Source organism: Bufo gargarizans, chromosome 4 (genome assembly GCF_014858855.1).
Source record: "Bufo gargarizans isolate SCDJY-AF-19 chromosome 4, ASM1485885v1, whole genome shotgun sequence".
Classification (NCBI taxonomy): domain Eukaryota; kingdom Metazoa; phylum Chordata; class Amphibia; order Anura; family Bufonidae; genus Bufo; species Bufo gargarizans.
This window is the reverse complement of record NC_058083.1, coordinates 96,841,676-96,858,794: the sequence shown is the minus strand read 5'-3', so window position 1 is coordinate 96,858,794 and position 17,119 is coordinate 96,841,676. Positions and strand designations below refer to the sequence as shown.

The window sequence follows — 17,119 nt, the reverse complement described above, 5'->3', positions numbered from 1 at the left end:
TTGCCTTGTACTGCAGTCCAGATGCAATGCGAATTATTTTATAGCAATAAGGACTCGTCATAGTTCTTGTTCGGGGTCGTTCGACCTTGTCACTAACGGCAGGCAGCTAGGGCAGCCTCTTTGAGGGGGCTTGGTAGTTGGTTGCCGAGGTAACGCCTTGTCTCTGCGGTCTCAGGTGAGTGCTCCAATGTTTCATATAATATAAATGGCTTCTGCTTCTGTAGAGGAAGGATCTCTACCCCTACAGCCTTCATTAACTAGTGTAAATAGTGATCTAGTGTAAAACATTGCGCTGCCATTTGTGTTTAAATGTACATGATGGAAGGAGTTGTTTTAGTACAGCTGGTGGCAGACTGCTGGTGTAGAACAAGGGTCAGCACCCTCCACTGTGGTAAAACTACAACTCCCAGCATGCACACTTGCTTGGGTTTTGGCAGAACTCTTATAGAATAGTGCATGTTGGGAGTTGTAGTTTCACCTGGTGACCCCTGGTGTAGAAGGTGGCCAACTGATTGTATGCCTTGTAGCAAACCATGCCTGCATTGCTGGGACTTGTAGTCTTCTGAATCTGCTGTAAACCCTTTTTAGTTCTGGGATATATAACTGGTGTATTTCGTGTAGTAGTCTCCCGCGGAGTCGCCGCTGCCGCCAGCCCGCTGAACGACCATACCGCTACATGACCAGCCCTTCTTCTTCTTCACCGAGGTCAGATCCTGCATGATGGCGCAAACTCTCTGCAGTGTGCTGTCCAGGCCTCGTCCACATTTCTGTCAGTGTCACATCCGTGAAAAATAGCGTACATGTTTCATCCGTGAAGGATCCGTGTGTCCGTTTTTGCCATCTGTCTGTCATCCGTAATTCACTGACGTTGCTCAGCTGAAAATTAATTTCCAAAGAATCTCCTAGCAGTCTTCAGTGAAAAACGGACGCAACACTGATACAGTACCATCCGTGATTTTCACGTACCCATAGACCTAAATAGGCGTGCTTGGTCCGCATCGCGGATCAAAGTAGCGTATGTCTCATACCCACCGTCAGTAAAAAAATACTGAAATATGAACAGACACGTTTAAATCAATCAGTAGGTGTCTCTCTTCTATTGTCACGTCCTCCACCCACGGGCCGGGATCCGGTGCAGGGAATTCTCTTATTGACTATTTCTGCATCCATCGGCTTATTTTTGGCGCACATTAGGACACATTTGAAACTTTTCATCTGTGATTTTAATTATGCAATTGAAGCGGATTTGTGTAACAAGACTGAATACAGCTGCATAAACACCGTAAAACAATTCTGCACCAATTTTTGTGCGGATTTCTGTCACCAAATATGCGCCACAATCCGCATGCGGATTTTCTGCAGATCTCACCCTTCCATTCCAAAGGGTGAAATCCGCACAACTGACATCCTGCTGGTCCGCTCAGAAAAAATAAGCAAACTGTACATGAGATTTATGAAATTCACTTTGTACTGTATGACGCTGACGTTTGTCCGTGCAGAGAAAGCAAGTATAATCCACAACATGTGCAGGTACCCTAAGGGTCCATTCACACGTCCGTTGTTTCTTTCCTGATCTGTTCCGTTTTTTGCGGAACAGATCTGGACCCATTCATTTTCAATGGGTCCTGAAAAAAATCGGACAGCACAATGTCTGATTTTTTTTCAGGACCCATTGAAAATGAATGGGTACAGATCTGGTCCAGATCTGTTCCGCAAAAAACGGAACAGATCAGGAAAGAAACAACGGACGTGTGAATGGACCCTAAGGGCATAGTCCGTGCCCAAAATACTGCTTTACACCGCTGGCAATGCGAACTGCAGTGGGAGGTAGACACTACGCAGCCACTGCTGCAATTTTGGCGCAGAGTTGACTCCACTATTTTGGCGGCATAAACTGCAGTGTGGCGTTTCTTTAGGGCTCTTTCACGCGAACGTGTGAAGCTCGTGCCCGTTCTGTGGACCGCAAATTGCGGTCCGCATTGCACAGGCAGCCCCATGGGGATCGTGGACCCATTCACTTGAATGGGTCTTCGATCCCTCCGTTCCGCAAAAAGATATAGCATGTTCTATCTTTTTGCAGTGCGGAGGCACGGAACGGAACCCCAGGAAGCGCTCCGTAGTGCTTCCGTAGTGTTCTGTTCTGTGCTTCCATACCGCATCTCCGGATTTGCGGACCCATTGAAGTGAATGGGTTTTCGGGCCCCATAGCAACTGCTACCCTGGTAGTTACTGATGAATGCTATTGCTAAGAATGTCCTTCTTCACTGTGGGTGCGGACTGTCATTTTTCTTTTGTCATGTCCATAGCCTTAAAGGGAATGTGTCACCGAAATAGTTTCTGCCAGTTAAAACCAAATAGTGACACATATACTTTTATTCTAATCTGTTTGCAGATTTCTTGTTTCTATTTCCTGTATATAATTATGGGGGCGGCCATCTTGCCTGAGCTGTTTTTCACAGCATTTAGAGCCATGCTTTACAGCAGCCACATGGTCCATAGAACAGACAGGGATCTCATTCACTTCTAGGGGAGAGTGTTCTAGGCATGCTCTGTGACCTGTGTAGGGGTCTGGTGGGAGTAGATAAGCTGTGATAGCACCTATTGTGAACGATGGGCCCTGTGTTATCTATACATAAAGGTGATATCTGTCATTGTAATCATGCCTGTTGGTGCCTATTATTAGGCTTAACCGCCTCCGGACCGCCTAACGCAGATGTGCGGTCCGGAGGCGGCAGCCCTGCGCACGACGACGCATATACGCGTCATCTCGCGAGGGCCGGGATTTCCTGTGAACGCGCGCACACAGGCACGCGCGCTCACAGGAACGGAAGGTAAGCGAGTGGATCTCCAGCCTGCCAGCGGCGATCAGCGTTTTCATAACAGCGTCTAATATACCTCCTACCTGGTCCTCTGGTGGTCCCTTTTGTTAGGATCGACCACCAGAGGACTCAGGTAGCTCAGTACAGTCGCACCAAACACCACACTACACTACACCCCCCCCCCCCCGTCACTTATTAACCCCTTATAAACCCCTGATCACCCATGATCACCCCATATAAACTCCCTGATCACCCCCCTGTCATTGATCACCGCCCTGTCATTGATCACCCCCTGTCAGGCTCCGTTCAGACGTCCGTATGATTTTTACGGATCCATGGATACATGGATCGGATCCGCAAAACGCATACGGACGTCTGAATGGAGCCTTACAGGGGGGTGATCAATGACAGGCGGGTGATCACCCATATACACTCCCTGATCACCCCCCTGTCATTGATCACCCCCCTGTAAGGCTCCATTCAGACGTCCGCATGTGTTTTGTGGATCCGATCCATGTATCCATGGATCCGTAAAAATCATGCGGACGTCTGAATGGAGCCTTACAGGGGGGGTGATCAGTGACAGGGGGGTGATCACCCTGATCACCCCCTGTCATTGATAACCCCCCTGTAAGGCTCCATTCAGACGTCCGCATGTGTTTTGTGGATCCGAAAATAGCCGAGCACTGGCTAGGCTATTTCCGTCAGCCCCATAGAAATAAATGGGAGCGGCGGCCGCACAATCGCGGTGCCGTCCCATTCACTACTACGGGGAGAGCGCTTGGTGGTGGACGGAGGACCCCTGGATCCTTCAGCCACCATCTTCCTGCTCCTAGTGATATGCCCCCATTGTTGGGAATACCCCTTTAATGGCCTGTGAGAAAATGGCAGGATTTTAGGATTTTTTTTTTTTTATAACGATAACAACATGGAAATGAAAAATAACAACACCTTTCACCTTGAAAAAATATGTGAACGAAGTATGCTGACATGGAGAGCGGCGCCCGGGGATCTCACTGCACTTACTATTATCCCCGGGCGCCGCTCCGTTCTCCCGTTATGCCCTCCGGTATGTTCACTGTCTAAGTTATAGTAGGCGGTGTCTTCCCTTGTCCTGTGGGCGTCTCCTTCTCCTAGGCTGCAGCGCTGGCCAATCGCAGCGCACAGCTCACAGCCTGAGAGGTTTTTTTCTCCCAGGCTGTGAGCTGTGCGCTGCGATTGGCCAGCGCTGCAGCCTAGGAGAAGGAGACGCCCACAGGACAAGGGCAGACACCGCCTACTATAACTTACAGAGCAAAGGTACCGGAGCCTATAACGGGAGAACGGAGCGGCGCCCGGGGATAATAGTAAGTGCAGTGAGATCCCTGGGCGCCGCTCTACATGTCAGCATACTCAGTTCACATTGTTTTTCAAGGTGAAAGGTCCTCTTTAGGCTACTTTCACACTAGTGTTCGATCGGATCCGTTCTGAACGGATCCGATCATATTAATGCAGACGGAGGCTCCGTTCAGTACGGATCCGTCTGCATTAATAACTTAGAAAAAATTCTAAGTGTGAAAGTAGCCTGAGCGGATCCGTTCAGACTTTCAATGTAAAGTCAATGGGGGACGGATCCGCTTGAAGATTGAGCCATATGGTGACATCTTCAAGCGGATCCGTTCCCATTGACTTACATTGTAAGTCTGAACGGATCCGCACGCCTCCGCGTGCGGAGGCGAGTGGAGCGGAGGCTGAACGCCGCCAGACTGATGCAGTCTGAGCGGATCCGCTCCATTCAGACTGCATCAGGGCTGGATGGAGGCGTTCGGGTCCTTCAAACGGTGCTCACGAACAGACCTATGAACGCTAGTGTGAAACTAGCCTTAAACATAAAAATCTGATTTAGACAACAGGTCATTTTCTGATGACACATCCCCTTTAAATCCAGGGGGACGACATCTGTCTGAAGCAGATCTGTGGGTAATGGCTGGAGTGTACATGATAAGTGATGAGTCTCTTTCTTCTTTATCTTTAAGGTGCTGACGTTCTGGGGATTTCATTTTATAACATGAGTTACAAGGCTAAAAAATGCGGTATTCGGTTTGAGCCGCCGGCCATTATCTTAGTGTATGAGAAGACAGAAGGGAAATCCAGACAGCGCATTATGCCCATCAGGAATTTCTCCAAATTCTCAGGTAATGTATGTAGCTACATTTTATTTAGCTCTGAATAGCTGGCGCCCCCCCCCCCCCCACATTTATAGCCACACTTCTCTATGCTTCTGATGTACGGGCAGGCGGGGGGTCTGCCCCTGGTGCCAGCTGCTATGAGCGTTTCCATCAATACAGATGGAAGCGCTCATTGCTAGAGCTCAGGGGAGTCGGTGGTCTTTTCATTCCCTGACCGCAGCTCATCTCCCCACACTCCTTCTCCACTCCACGCCTGGCCCAGTAGTGGCGTCATAATGTGTGCGTCACAGCTGCGCAGGGAGATGAGCGCCCTCACAGAGTAAAAGGACCGCCAGCTCCCCAGAGTTCCAGCAATGACAGGTATGTGAGGAGGCCACTGGGGGGTCATTATAGTGTGTGAGGGCCCCTCACACAGTATAATGACCCGAGTACTCCCCCATACAGTATAATGACCCCCAGTGGCCACATACAATATAATGACCCCAGTGCCCCCATACAGTATAATTCCCTCACAGTGCCCTCCATACAATAGAATGACCCCCAGTGAGGGGGCCACGGGGGTCTTTATATAGTATGGGGTGGTTACTGGAGGTCATTATGCTGTATGGGGGGCACTATACTGCATGGGGGGCATTATACTGTATGGGGGTACTGGGGGTCATTATACTGTGTGGGAGCCACGGTGAGACTGTATGGGGGGTTCCGGGGGTCATTATACTGTATGGGGGTTACTGGGGGTCATTATACTGTATGGGATGGTCACTGGGGGTCATTATACTGTATGGGGGTTACTGGGGGTCATTATACTGTATGGGATGGTCACTGGGGGTCATTATACTGTATGGGGGTAATTTTACTGTATGGGGGTTACTGGGGGTCATTATACTGTATGGGGGGTATTTGGGGTCATTATACTGTATGGGATGGTCACTGGGGGTCATTATACTGTATGGGGGTTACTGGGGGTCATTATACTGTATGGGATGGTCACTGGGGGTCATTATACTGTATGGGGGTTACTGGGGGTCATTATACTGTATGGGATGGTCACTGGGGGTCATTATACTGTATGGGGTCATTTTACTGTATGGGGGTTACTGGGGGTCATTATACTGTATGGGGGGTATTTGGGGTCATTATACTGTGTGGGAGCCACAGTGAGACATGTACATGTGGAATTGTTTTTTTTAATTTTTTTATTTGCGAGGAAGGAGGTTCCAGAGAAAGGATTGACCTTAGGTGCCAAATACCCTAGGTTCACCACTGGGAGGGGCTGTGTGGCACCATATTGATTCAGGCTGTACCTGACTATTCTTTACATACATCTAATGCACCTGTAGACGGCTCTGGAGACAGTTCTCTTGTTCCACCTGCAGGTGGCAGTAAAGAGTTGTCATCCTTATAGAAAACCTATTTGCTGTATTACTCAAGTGGTCGGATGCTGTACGTAAAGCAGATTGTTAGGATGATAAATACTTCTTGGTGATAGAGAACGGAGATAGTCAGAGCACATGCCGGATGCTTCATCTCGGCCATACTGGAGGTCCTGCTTGCTTTAATGTGCTGTTGATTTGCTGTGTCCGTAGATTGCACCCGAGCAGCGGAGCAACTTAAAAACAACCCTCGGCACAGGCAGTACTTGGAAGGGGTATCCCTGAAGCAGCTGGAACGATTGTATAAGTTAGTAAAGGCACATCTGAAAGGTGAGAGCCTAGAGGTGAGCCTCGAGCTCATCCAGAAGGAAGAATCTATTGATCCGGATGAAGACCTGAACAAACTGGACGACAAGGAACTCGCCAAGAGGAAGAACATCATGGATGAACTGTTTGAAAAGAACAGAAAGAAAAAAGACGACCCGGACTTTGAGTACAACGTAGAGGTGGATTTTCCTCAGGAAGGGGTTGTAGAAACCTGTGGTTGGGATGATGACTCTGAGCAGGGCTTCTGACCTCAGGACTGATAGGTGAAATGGCGCTAACGTTATTTGCATTTGCAAACATTTTGAATTCTGAATCAGCATCATGCATTGCATCACAACCTGTATTACAGTCCAGAGCTGCATTCACAATTCACCAGGCTTCAGAGCTGCAGTCTCCCAGCATTCCTTCTGCACAGAGCTTACTCTGATGATTTACCTAAGCTGGCTGACTATTTTCAGTATCCATCTATCGTACTTGACTATGATGCAGTATACACCAATAACTGCTGTATACATGCTCTAGGAAGAGCTGGTAAAGGGTTATTCCAGGGGATCACTACTAGATGGGTTGGGTCTTACTGCTGGGACCTCCACCAATCACAAGAGAGGGGACTCTGTACCCCAAGGAGCCCCCTGAAGTGAATGGAGAGGCCGGCGGGGCATGTGTGCAGCCGCTCCATTCATTTCTGTGGAAGTTGCAGAGTCCATATTAATTGAGCGGCTGCGCACATGCCCCGCCGGCCTCTCCATTTCAGGGGGGCTCCATGAGGAATAGGGTCTCCACTCTTGTGATTGGTGGGGGTCCCAGCGGTAGGCCCCAACCGATCTAGTAGTGATCCCCTGTCCTGTGGTGAGGGGATAGCTTTACATAACTGGAATACCCCTTTAAGTCAGGGCCGCAAGACCATGCAATAAGTAGCAAGACCTTGTGGCTCTGACACTGTACAGATGCGGCACCTGCAAGGAATTGGGTCATTTACGTAGTATCACTGCAATCTCTTTTTAACCCTCCATGTTTTGTGTGTCACGTGACCCCTAAACCCTTTGGGATTGGTGTGACAAACACATATATATATATATATATATATATACCATGGAGTTATTGTAGCATGTATCATGAGTAAGGACCGACATGTGATGGTCCGAAACGCGTAGATTGTTATGATGTGTGTTTTGGAGTTTTGTGCGTCTTACAGAGCTGGATCAGTTACTTATCCTTTTTCCTATCACTACAATCTGTACTGTACTATTTTTTATGCACATTTTATATAAGCTATGTTTAGAAAATGATTTATTTTACTGGGGACTGGAGGTTTTTCAGAAAGATCACATGAAGACCTCTCAGTCATAGCTTATCTTAATTATTGTACCACTTTTTCATATGGTTTGCATTTTCTGTACCATTTTCAAGATCTCTGCTTGCTGTCAGCAAACAAAAGAATTGTTGAAAGAGAAATCCGTGCCATGTCCTTAAATCCACACAGATTTTTGTGTATGTAACACCCTACTCAGTTTCTTGCACTGGTCTGTGTTACCGATGTTTGGTGCAGAATCCGCAAATAATAAAATAGGTTAGTAAGCCGCCAGTGTGATCATACAGTATGAGAATGTTCACAGGAGGCTATCATTGCAGATTCCAAAATAGCACTGATTCTGATTGCAATACTGTTTTTCTCTTGAAAGCTATGAACACCTCAGTTGAACATGACAGATGTGATTAGAACTTGATGGGATCTGTTGCTGATATCTGTCATGCAACGGATCCAGCAGAGTGTTGTGGTTTCCGTTATAAACAGAGTCTTCCTCCATATTTTCTGAATTGAAAAATGCATTAAGGTGAGCTTTGGCACACCCCTCCACCCCTACTTTACAGGAGCTGTAAAGGGAAGAATACTTACCTGCTTCCTGGCACTGGCTCCCCGCTCCTTCTCCTCCTGACCTGTGATGCTCCGCTGGGTTCCCTCACTATAAAGATCCAGTTTGATATCTCCACAGCCAGTCACTGGCTGCAGCGGTAACCAGCTCCACTTACTTCATGAAAAATGGTCACATGACGCAAGGGGATCCGATCACCGACGCAGGCAGTGATTGGCTGCAGGTGAGGTCAAACCGGATGTTTATAGCGAGGGAACCCAGCGGAGCATCGCAGGTCAAGAGGAGAAGGAAGGAGCCAGCCCTGGCAAGCAGGTAGGACATTACACCCCAAAGAAGCTCCTGTACTTCTTGGGGCGTAGGGTGTTTTACAGCGCGTTCGTACGCCCTGTAAAACGCTCAGGTGAGAACCATGACCATAGGGAATCATTGGTTTTTGTCTGAGCGTTTTACAGCGCGTAGGAATGCGCTGTAAAACGCTCAGGTGTGAACCCAGCCTAAAAGAGGAGGTGGTGCTCCATGCGAATGCCGCTTCCTCTTCATTACACTACACGTCGTCTCCTGTGGAGCGGCGGCATAGTGTAATAACAAGTACTCCCTCCATTTGGAGCGAGTACTTGTTATTACACAGCGCCGCCAAAACTTCCAGTAAGTTTCATTTCATGTTATTTTTCCCCAAAAACTATTTGTATATGTACAACATATTTTATTCCTATGGATCATGACTGTAAAATTATATAATTGATATGACAGAAGAGCTTTTATATCCTCACTCTAAATTTGCGTCGTTTTAATGTTTTTCTTGATTTTTGTATCACAACAAATAAAAATATTTTGCAACATTTTTTATTTCTGTTTTGTCTCCCTTATTACAAGATATCATATTAGTAATAATACCAAAGGGAACCAAAGTGAGGCTGAAGAAATATCCAAAAATACAAATGATTCTTTATTTCATCACCAATATACCGGTATACAATTACAATATCAGATTATCAAATAAAAATAGGAGATAGCCAGGAGTCAAAGAGATGTGTATAGCCTGCTCCAGCAAAATACAGGAAGCATGATACTGTATATAAAATGGTAATAATATAATATATAACAATTGTGACACAGTGAGAGGTTTGGTCTGGGAAAACATTTTCCTCCCAGCATGTGCTGCAAGGCTAATTTACAGCCAGGTGAGGTCAAATACCGGACCGGATTTTAAGTGCCCGTCCGGGTTTTGGCAGCACCTGGCTGTCCTTAAATAGGCAGCTGGGCCCAGAAGCCATGTCTGTGTGCTGGGATCTGGCCGCCTAAAGCCTGTATTTGGACTTTCTGAGGCAGAACTGCCACCAACGTGATTTTTAGTTATAATAACTTGCCATTGGGTGTGAAGTAACACCAACACTGCAAAAGTGATGTTTTGTTTTTGGCACCATGTGTGAATAAACACTGAAGTTTGAATTACAAACTTTTATTTTGCCTCTGTACTGTGCCCGCTTATCCTGACTACCAGAGCGAATCCACACACAATACACATACAGTATATATGAACATACATACTATTATAAGGGTATATTGATATAGATAAATGTCCTCTGCATTAGGCTGGCTTCACACCTGTCATTTTTAATAAAATGTTATTCACCCCAACTCAAAAAAAAACCTGCAACCAAAGCTGCTTGTGTGAATACTGCCTAATAGACTGAGGTCTTTTATTGGTCTTTCATACTGAAAACATTGGAAAAAAACACAAATTACCGGTAGGTAAATTGTGTATTTTTAACTTCTTTTAAGAGAAAAGTACTATAAAATATGTAATGCCAGCTAATCAGAATATTTTTGCATAACAATAGTTCAGAGGCTCCCCAGTCTGTATGAGCTTGTAAGCATTGGGCTGACTGAAGTGGAGCAGAATCGGCGTGGGTGCACCCCCCCCAGTCTGATATTGATGGTGGGGGGGGGGTCATACTAATGTTAGTGTTGGATTTTAAAGGGGTTGTTCTGCCATTTATATTGATGACCTATGCTCAGGATAGGTCATCAATATCTGATCAGTAGGGGTCCGACGCCCGAGACCCTGCCGATCAGCTGAGGTGGCAGCACTCCATGCGAGCTGTACTTCCTGTTCATTACACGTCATCTCCTGTGGAGCGGTGGTGTAGTGTAATTATAAATACTCGCTCCATTTTTTACTTTAAAGGGTTTTTGCCACAAAACTGTTCTACATTTTTCAAACCAGCAGGTGGATCTGAATATTTTTTGTATGTAATTAAAAATTTTGTGTAGCTGCTGAGTTATAATACTTACCTGTATAGTGCCACATGCTGTTTGTTATTTTCCTTATTTCTCTGTCCACCTCAGTAAAATTACTGAGGTGGTCACACATGCTCAGTAGTTCTATCCTTCAATTGCCACCAGCCATATCTACAGTTAGAAGCTGTGACAGTTACTCGAGAGAGCTACAGAAGAACAGATATGCCCCCTGAGAAAGGACACACCTCCTGAGCTGTGACGGTTAGAAGGAGAAAGCTGCAGCAGACAAGACACGCCCCTGGAGCTGTGATGGAGCTGTGGCAGAAAGGACACACACCCTGAGCTGTCATAGGGAGAGGTCTGCAGCAGAAAGGACATGACCCCTGATCTGTGATAGAGCTGTGGCAGAAAGGACACACACCCTGAGCTGTCATAGGGAGAGGTTTGCAGCAGAAAGGACATGACCCCTGATCTGTGATAGAGCTGTTGCAGAAAGGACACACACCCTGAGCTGTCATGGGGAGAGGTCTGCAGCAGAAAGGACATGACCCCTGATCTGTGATAGGGAGAAAGTTGTAGCACAATGGACATACGTCCTGATCTGCCAGATTGAAATAAATCTAGCGGAGCAATTGGAACAATAAATGTGGAGATCTCTGGATCCAAGTGTACAGGGCTGGATCTAGCTTTGTTAGAAAGAGATTGTCATGTACTATATGATGTCTGATTTTTATTTTTTCCATTAAAGGGGTTGTCTCACTTCAGTAAATGGCATTTATCATGTAGAGAAAATTAATACAAGGCACTTACTAATGTATTGTGATTATCTCTTTTGCTTCCTTTGTTGGCTGTTTAATTTTTCCATCACATTATACATTGCTTGTTTCCAGGGGTTATGACCATTTATCAATCCAGCATCGGTGGCCGTGCTTGCACACTATAGAAAAAAGCGCTGGCCTCTCTGGTGGCCAGGACCATAGGAGCGTACATAGGCCGAGGCTTTTTCCTATAGTGTTTAAAGGGAACCTGTCACCGGGATTTTGGGTATAGAGCTGAGGACATGGGTTGCTAGATGGCCGCTAGCACATCCGCAATACCCAGTCCCCATAGCTCTGTGTGCTTTTATTGAGTAAAAAAAACCCGATATGATACATATGCAAATTAACCTGAGATGAGTCAGAGCTTGAAAATATGACTCTTCTTTGGTCACACAAGTAAGATATGACTCTTTTGTGTTAATTTGCATATGTATCAAATCGTTTTACACAGGGCTATGGGGACTGGGTATTACGGATGTGCTAGTGGCCATCTAGCAACCCATGTCCTCAGCTCTATACCCAAAATCCAGGTGACAGGTTCCCTTTAAGCACGACCACCAACATTGGATTGCAGGGTGGTCATAACCATGGAAACGAGAAGGGTATACACTCTCCCATATGCTTTTCATTTGGTTAGGATCTACTCCTGATTTTGGATAAATAATATTGCATCAATTGTGAAATTAAAGGTAACCTGTTACCATGAAATTGTAAACTAATCGACAGGCAGCACGTTATAGAGCAGGAGGAGCTGAGCAGATTGATATATAGTTTTATGGGAAAAGATTCAGAAAAACTAGTAATTTATTCATTTAAATTCCTGCTCATTCTGGTCTTTGAAGTCCAGGAGGCGGTCCTATCAGTGATTGACAGTAGGGACGAGCGAATCGACTTCGTATGAAACATCCGAAGTTGATTCGCATAAAACTTCGTTTCAATACTGTACAGAGCGAGCGCTCCGTACAGTTTTAGAATGTATTGGCTCCGATGAGCTGAAGTTCTTCGCATAATAACTTCAGAAATTGATTTATACTGTAAAAAAACGTTTCCCGAACTCGGGTTCGGTTCCAAGGTACCACTTGGAACCGAACCCAAGTTCGGGAAATGTTTTTTATACAGAGATAGCTGTCAATCACTGATAGGACCGCCTCCTGGACTTTGAAGACCAGAATTAATGATAAGTTTTACTGAATATATTCCCAGAAAACGATATAATAATCTGCTCAGCTCCTCCTGCTCTATGACCTGCTGCCTGCCTCTCAGACATTATGTTCAATGTGACAGGTTCCCTTTTAACAAGGTGGGACGAATCCAATTTTTTTCAAATCCGAATCCGAAAAGGTTCTCGAATATATTGAATCTTTCGAAATTTGGAATCCTACGAATCCTGTACATAAGAATTATGGGGATCTGTGGATTACACTGTTATGGAGGGGGATCTGTAAATGACACTTATGGGGGGGATCTGTGGATGACACTGTTATGGAGGCATCTGTGGATGACACTGTTATGGAGGGGGATCTGTGGATGACACTTATGGGGGAGGATCTGTTGATGACACTGTTATGGAGGGGGATCTGTGGATGACGCTTATGGAGGGGGATCTGTGGATGACGCTTATGGAGGGGGATCTGTGGATGACACTGTTATGGAGGGGAATCTGTGGATGACACTTATGGGGGATCTGTGGATGACACTGTTATGGAAGGGGATCTGTGGATGACACTGTTATGGAGGGGAATCTGTGGATGACACTTATGGGGGGATCTGTGGATGACACTGTTATGGAGGGGGATCTGTGGATGACACTTCTATGGGGGGATCTGTGGATGACACTGCTATGGGAGGGATCTGTGGATGACACTGTTATGGAGGGGAATCTGTGGATGACACATACCGTATACAGCAACTTATGCTATATGTGTCATCCACCCTATGACAGTGTCATATACAGATCCCCCACACCATAACGGTGTCATCCACAGATCCCTCTCCTTATAACAGTGTCATCCACAGATCCCACCCCATAACAGTGTCATCCACAGATCCCCCTCCCCGCCGCTCACAGGAGTGTACATTTGAAAGTCACATTTTTAAATTGTAATCCATATCCTGCAGTAACTTTAACTTTAAATAGGTGGCCGCACATCTCTACTAGTACCTTACACCACTCCTCAGATAGACTGACAGGCGGGGACTCCAGGCAGTTACATTGTGTGGTGGTAAAGACAGCCTCTGGTTCCACACATGTGCAATACCTACCATTAGAAGTTAGGATGTTGCTTAGCTGTTAGCACTTAAATGTTGTATATTCCTCTGTTCATTCCTCTTGAGCAATCCATTAGTCACCATGAACAGTTGCTTTCTCTTGAGAAAGAAGAAGTGCGGAGCAGGAAGCTGCTGTCATGAAGGCCTTCTCCTTTCTTATTCTTCAGTAACTGATTTCCTCTGAAGAAACGTGCAAAGCTTGGAGAACTGCACTAAAAGAGGAAGTTAATGGGCACGAAGACCCCCCTTCCTGCCAACTTTCCATTGCTTCTGTTCCCTTTAGGGGAAATATTCTGTCCGGTTACTATATTTAATATTGTCCTACCATTAGACAATCACTATAAAATGTTCTTGCTCTGATATCCAGGTACAGTATATATCAGTACAATGCTGTGAGAAATAGGAAATAAAATTATATATATATATATATTTTATCTAAAGTATATATATACTATATATATATATATATATATATTGTTGGGACCTGTACGTGTAGGTGGGGTCAGTCATAACACCACGCTGTGGTATTTGTCCGGCTGCCTCTCGGCATGTTTGCCGAACTTCGTCCGCATCTTCCGCCAGTCCCCATTATAGTGAATGGGGCTGGACTTCCGGCAGCACACTTATGCAAGCGTTAGTACAGATCCGGAAGGCTGTTCCCTGCCGAAACAGCCTGCTGGACAAATTTAACACTAGTGTGAATGTAGCTTTAGCAGTTTAATAGTCCACTATAGTCCATAAACAACAAAAGTATTGTTCCCGTTTGGGCACTAACTAAACAGAATCATCACCGCACCTAGGTAGCTGGTGGACACACGATCAGACTCTCCTCAGCTGAATGAGCATTTCAGCCTGGTAATTATCCCCGCAGTAATGAGCCCAGCATCTACACCTGGGATTACTTCAGGCGAGGGAAAAATGTTGTACTGGAGTCGGGAGGGATTGGCAGGTCTCTCTACCAACCTACCCACCATTCTATAAAAATCCCCACGATTTTAAACTATCTGCAGTAACCCATGAGTAGTACAGCAGATAATGAATCCTGATCACTACTTTTTAATTCCCTACTGCACTCCCCCCTTCCCCCACTGCCAGCGTTTAAAGCTGTGCTGCAATATATTGTCAGAACTGCTGCGCACACGTATTACACATAGGTGTCCTCTCCATTATGTGTACACAGCACATCAGTCTGGCCTGTGTATTTCAGTGCAACTTGGAGAGCTGACAGCGAAAGAATGAGGGTTGCTGGTTGACAAAGGCTTGGATGGGCCGAAACGCATTGTGAATGTATTATGCACTATATGAGAAAATAAAGAAGTATTGAAGAATACTTTTGTGCTGCATTTTTCTTACAGCGAAAGAATGAGGGGCAGGTAAATAAAAAACAGCGATCTGGACTCCTTATGTGTTATAGTACTCGTGTATTACTTCAGATAATAGTCCAAGATCATGGTGACAGACTACACTTTGCTGAAACCACCTAGCTTTCCTGACCCATCTGAACATTCAGGGTAAGATATACATCCCGTCTAGTACTTTACCATCCACAATGTTGCATTATATATGTAAGGGGGGCACTAAAAAAATTACATTGGGGCCCATTTGGTGCTAGTTAACACTAACACACCCCCAACCATCTGTGACAGGGGGATTTGCTGCCTCTATGCTTTTATCTTTCCCTTACCATTGTCTACTACATCAGTCCTCACTTCAGCTGTACTTCATCAGTGTTCAGTTCACTTCTACTACATCAGCCCTTAGTACATCTCTGCTATATCGGGTTTACAGGTGTGCTACACCAGACTTCCAGCTCTGCTATATCTACAGCCTAACACATGAAGCTACCACCTTAGCCCTTTGACTCTGATACATTGGCTGTGCAGCTCTGCAGCATTGATCCTTCAGTCTGCTACACCAGTCCTCCAGCTCTGCTACACCAGACGCACATAGCCAGGCTGCTTCAAAATCAGCTCTACTGGATAAGTTGCCTTATGGATCCAACTCACCAAGTGAGCATGTAGTATTAAGGATTTAGCAGCGGCGGACAAGTATTGGAAAAGTGTCTGTTTTGTCTGAGGGATGTTTTGTAATCTAATATTTAATAGTACAGAGAAAGGTGTTGGGAGCTTGTTCAAAGAGCATATTTTCCTAATGGACTCTAGGGTCTCAGCCCAGAAGGTCTGTAGCACTGGGCATGACCACCACATATGCAGGTATGTGCCTTGGGATTGGGCACATTTCAAACAGGTGTCTGAGCTTAGGCAGTTCATTTGTTTGAGACGTACTGGAGTGAGATACCTTCTGGTGATCAGTTTGAATGAGTTCTCCTGAAGACGTGTGCAACGATAGATACAATGACACAAGCGGTACAGTTGTTTTATTTCTAACTCTGTCCATGTTGTGTCAAAATCTTTACTCCATACAGCAATTTAGTTTCTGTTAGAGAATGTGGTATATCTGGAATAACAGGTGTTTCGGAGGGAGTGTGGAAGCCATCAGTTTTTCAAATTGTGTGAGGGCTCTTCTAGAGTCTGAGTTTGAGTGGTAGGAGGCAAGGAATAATTTGATATGAGCTTTTTGCAGGGAATGTAATGAGGTGGCGACTAGTGGGTCTTCGTTTTCCTCGGCGTCTAAATAGGAGATTGGGATAAATCTGAGGTCTGTCCCTTTCAGCTGAATGTCAGCGTATTTGGGGAGGTATAGGTCAGAGAGGTCCGCTACTGACATGATTAGGGAAGGGGTAGGGCTGAGTTTGTCCTTGAACTGGTCCCAGATCTCGAGTGTGGTTTTGATGACTACGTTTCGTGTGTGATGAGTAGGTTGGGAGTTGTCTATATGCCATATAAGGGGGCGTAATGGTATGGACACTTGGTGTTCCTCTAGGGGTACCCAGAGTTTACTGACATCTGCTCTAGACCAGTGTAACAATCTAGTGAGGTTCACCGCTTCATAAAAAAGCCTGCAATCTCGGAGGGCCATTCCACCTTATGTTTGGTGAGAAGGGCATTGTTTAGACGTGGTCTTTTATCTTGCAACAAATATTTGTTTGTTATTTTCTTGATCGTAGCAAAGAAGTTGAGGGGGAGAGGGATGGGAGAGGGATAGGGAGAGTTTGAAATAAGTAAAGAAGTTTTGGCAGCAGTATTGCCTTAATAAGATTGTACCGGACCATCCATGAAAGGAACGGTAGCGACCATGATTCTAGGGTAGATTGGAATAAATTTGTGATAG

At 45.6% G+C, this 17,119-nt stretch overlaps 1 protein-coding gene across 1 annotated transcript; it reads left to right on the top strand.

Moving 5' to 3' along the window:
- Positions 1 to 143: 143 nt before the first annotated feature.
- Positions 144 to 7,313, top strand: CEP19 (centrosomal protein 19). Its single transcript, XM_044291902.1, has 3 exons — positions 144 to 175; positions 4,835 to 4,993; positions 6,574 to 7,313. Exons 2-3 carry the CDS (start codon positions 4,867 to 4,869, stop codon positions 6,933 to 6,935), a joined length of 489 nt encoding a protein of 162 aa, XP_044147837.1. The 5' UTR covers positions 144 to 175; positions 4,835 to 4,866; the 3' UTR covers positions 6,936 to 7,313.
- Positions 7,314 to 17,119: the final 9,806 nt, after the last annotated feature.

Coding starts and splice junctions, on each gene's coding strand:
- CEP19 (XM_044291902.1), top strand. CDS start 4,867: ATGAGTTACAAGGCTAAAAAATGCGGTATTCGGTTTGAGCCGCCGGCC. Junction 4,994..6,573: donor GAATTTCTCCAAATTCTCAG/GTAATGTATGTA, acceptor CTGTGTCCGTAG/ATTGCACCCGAGCAGCGGAG.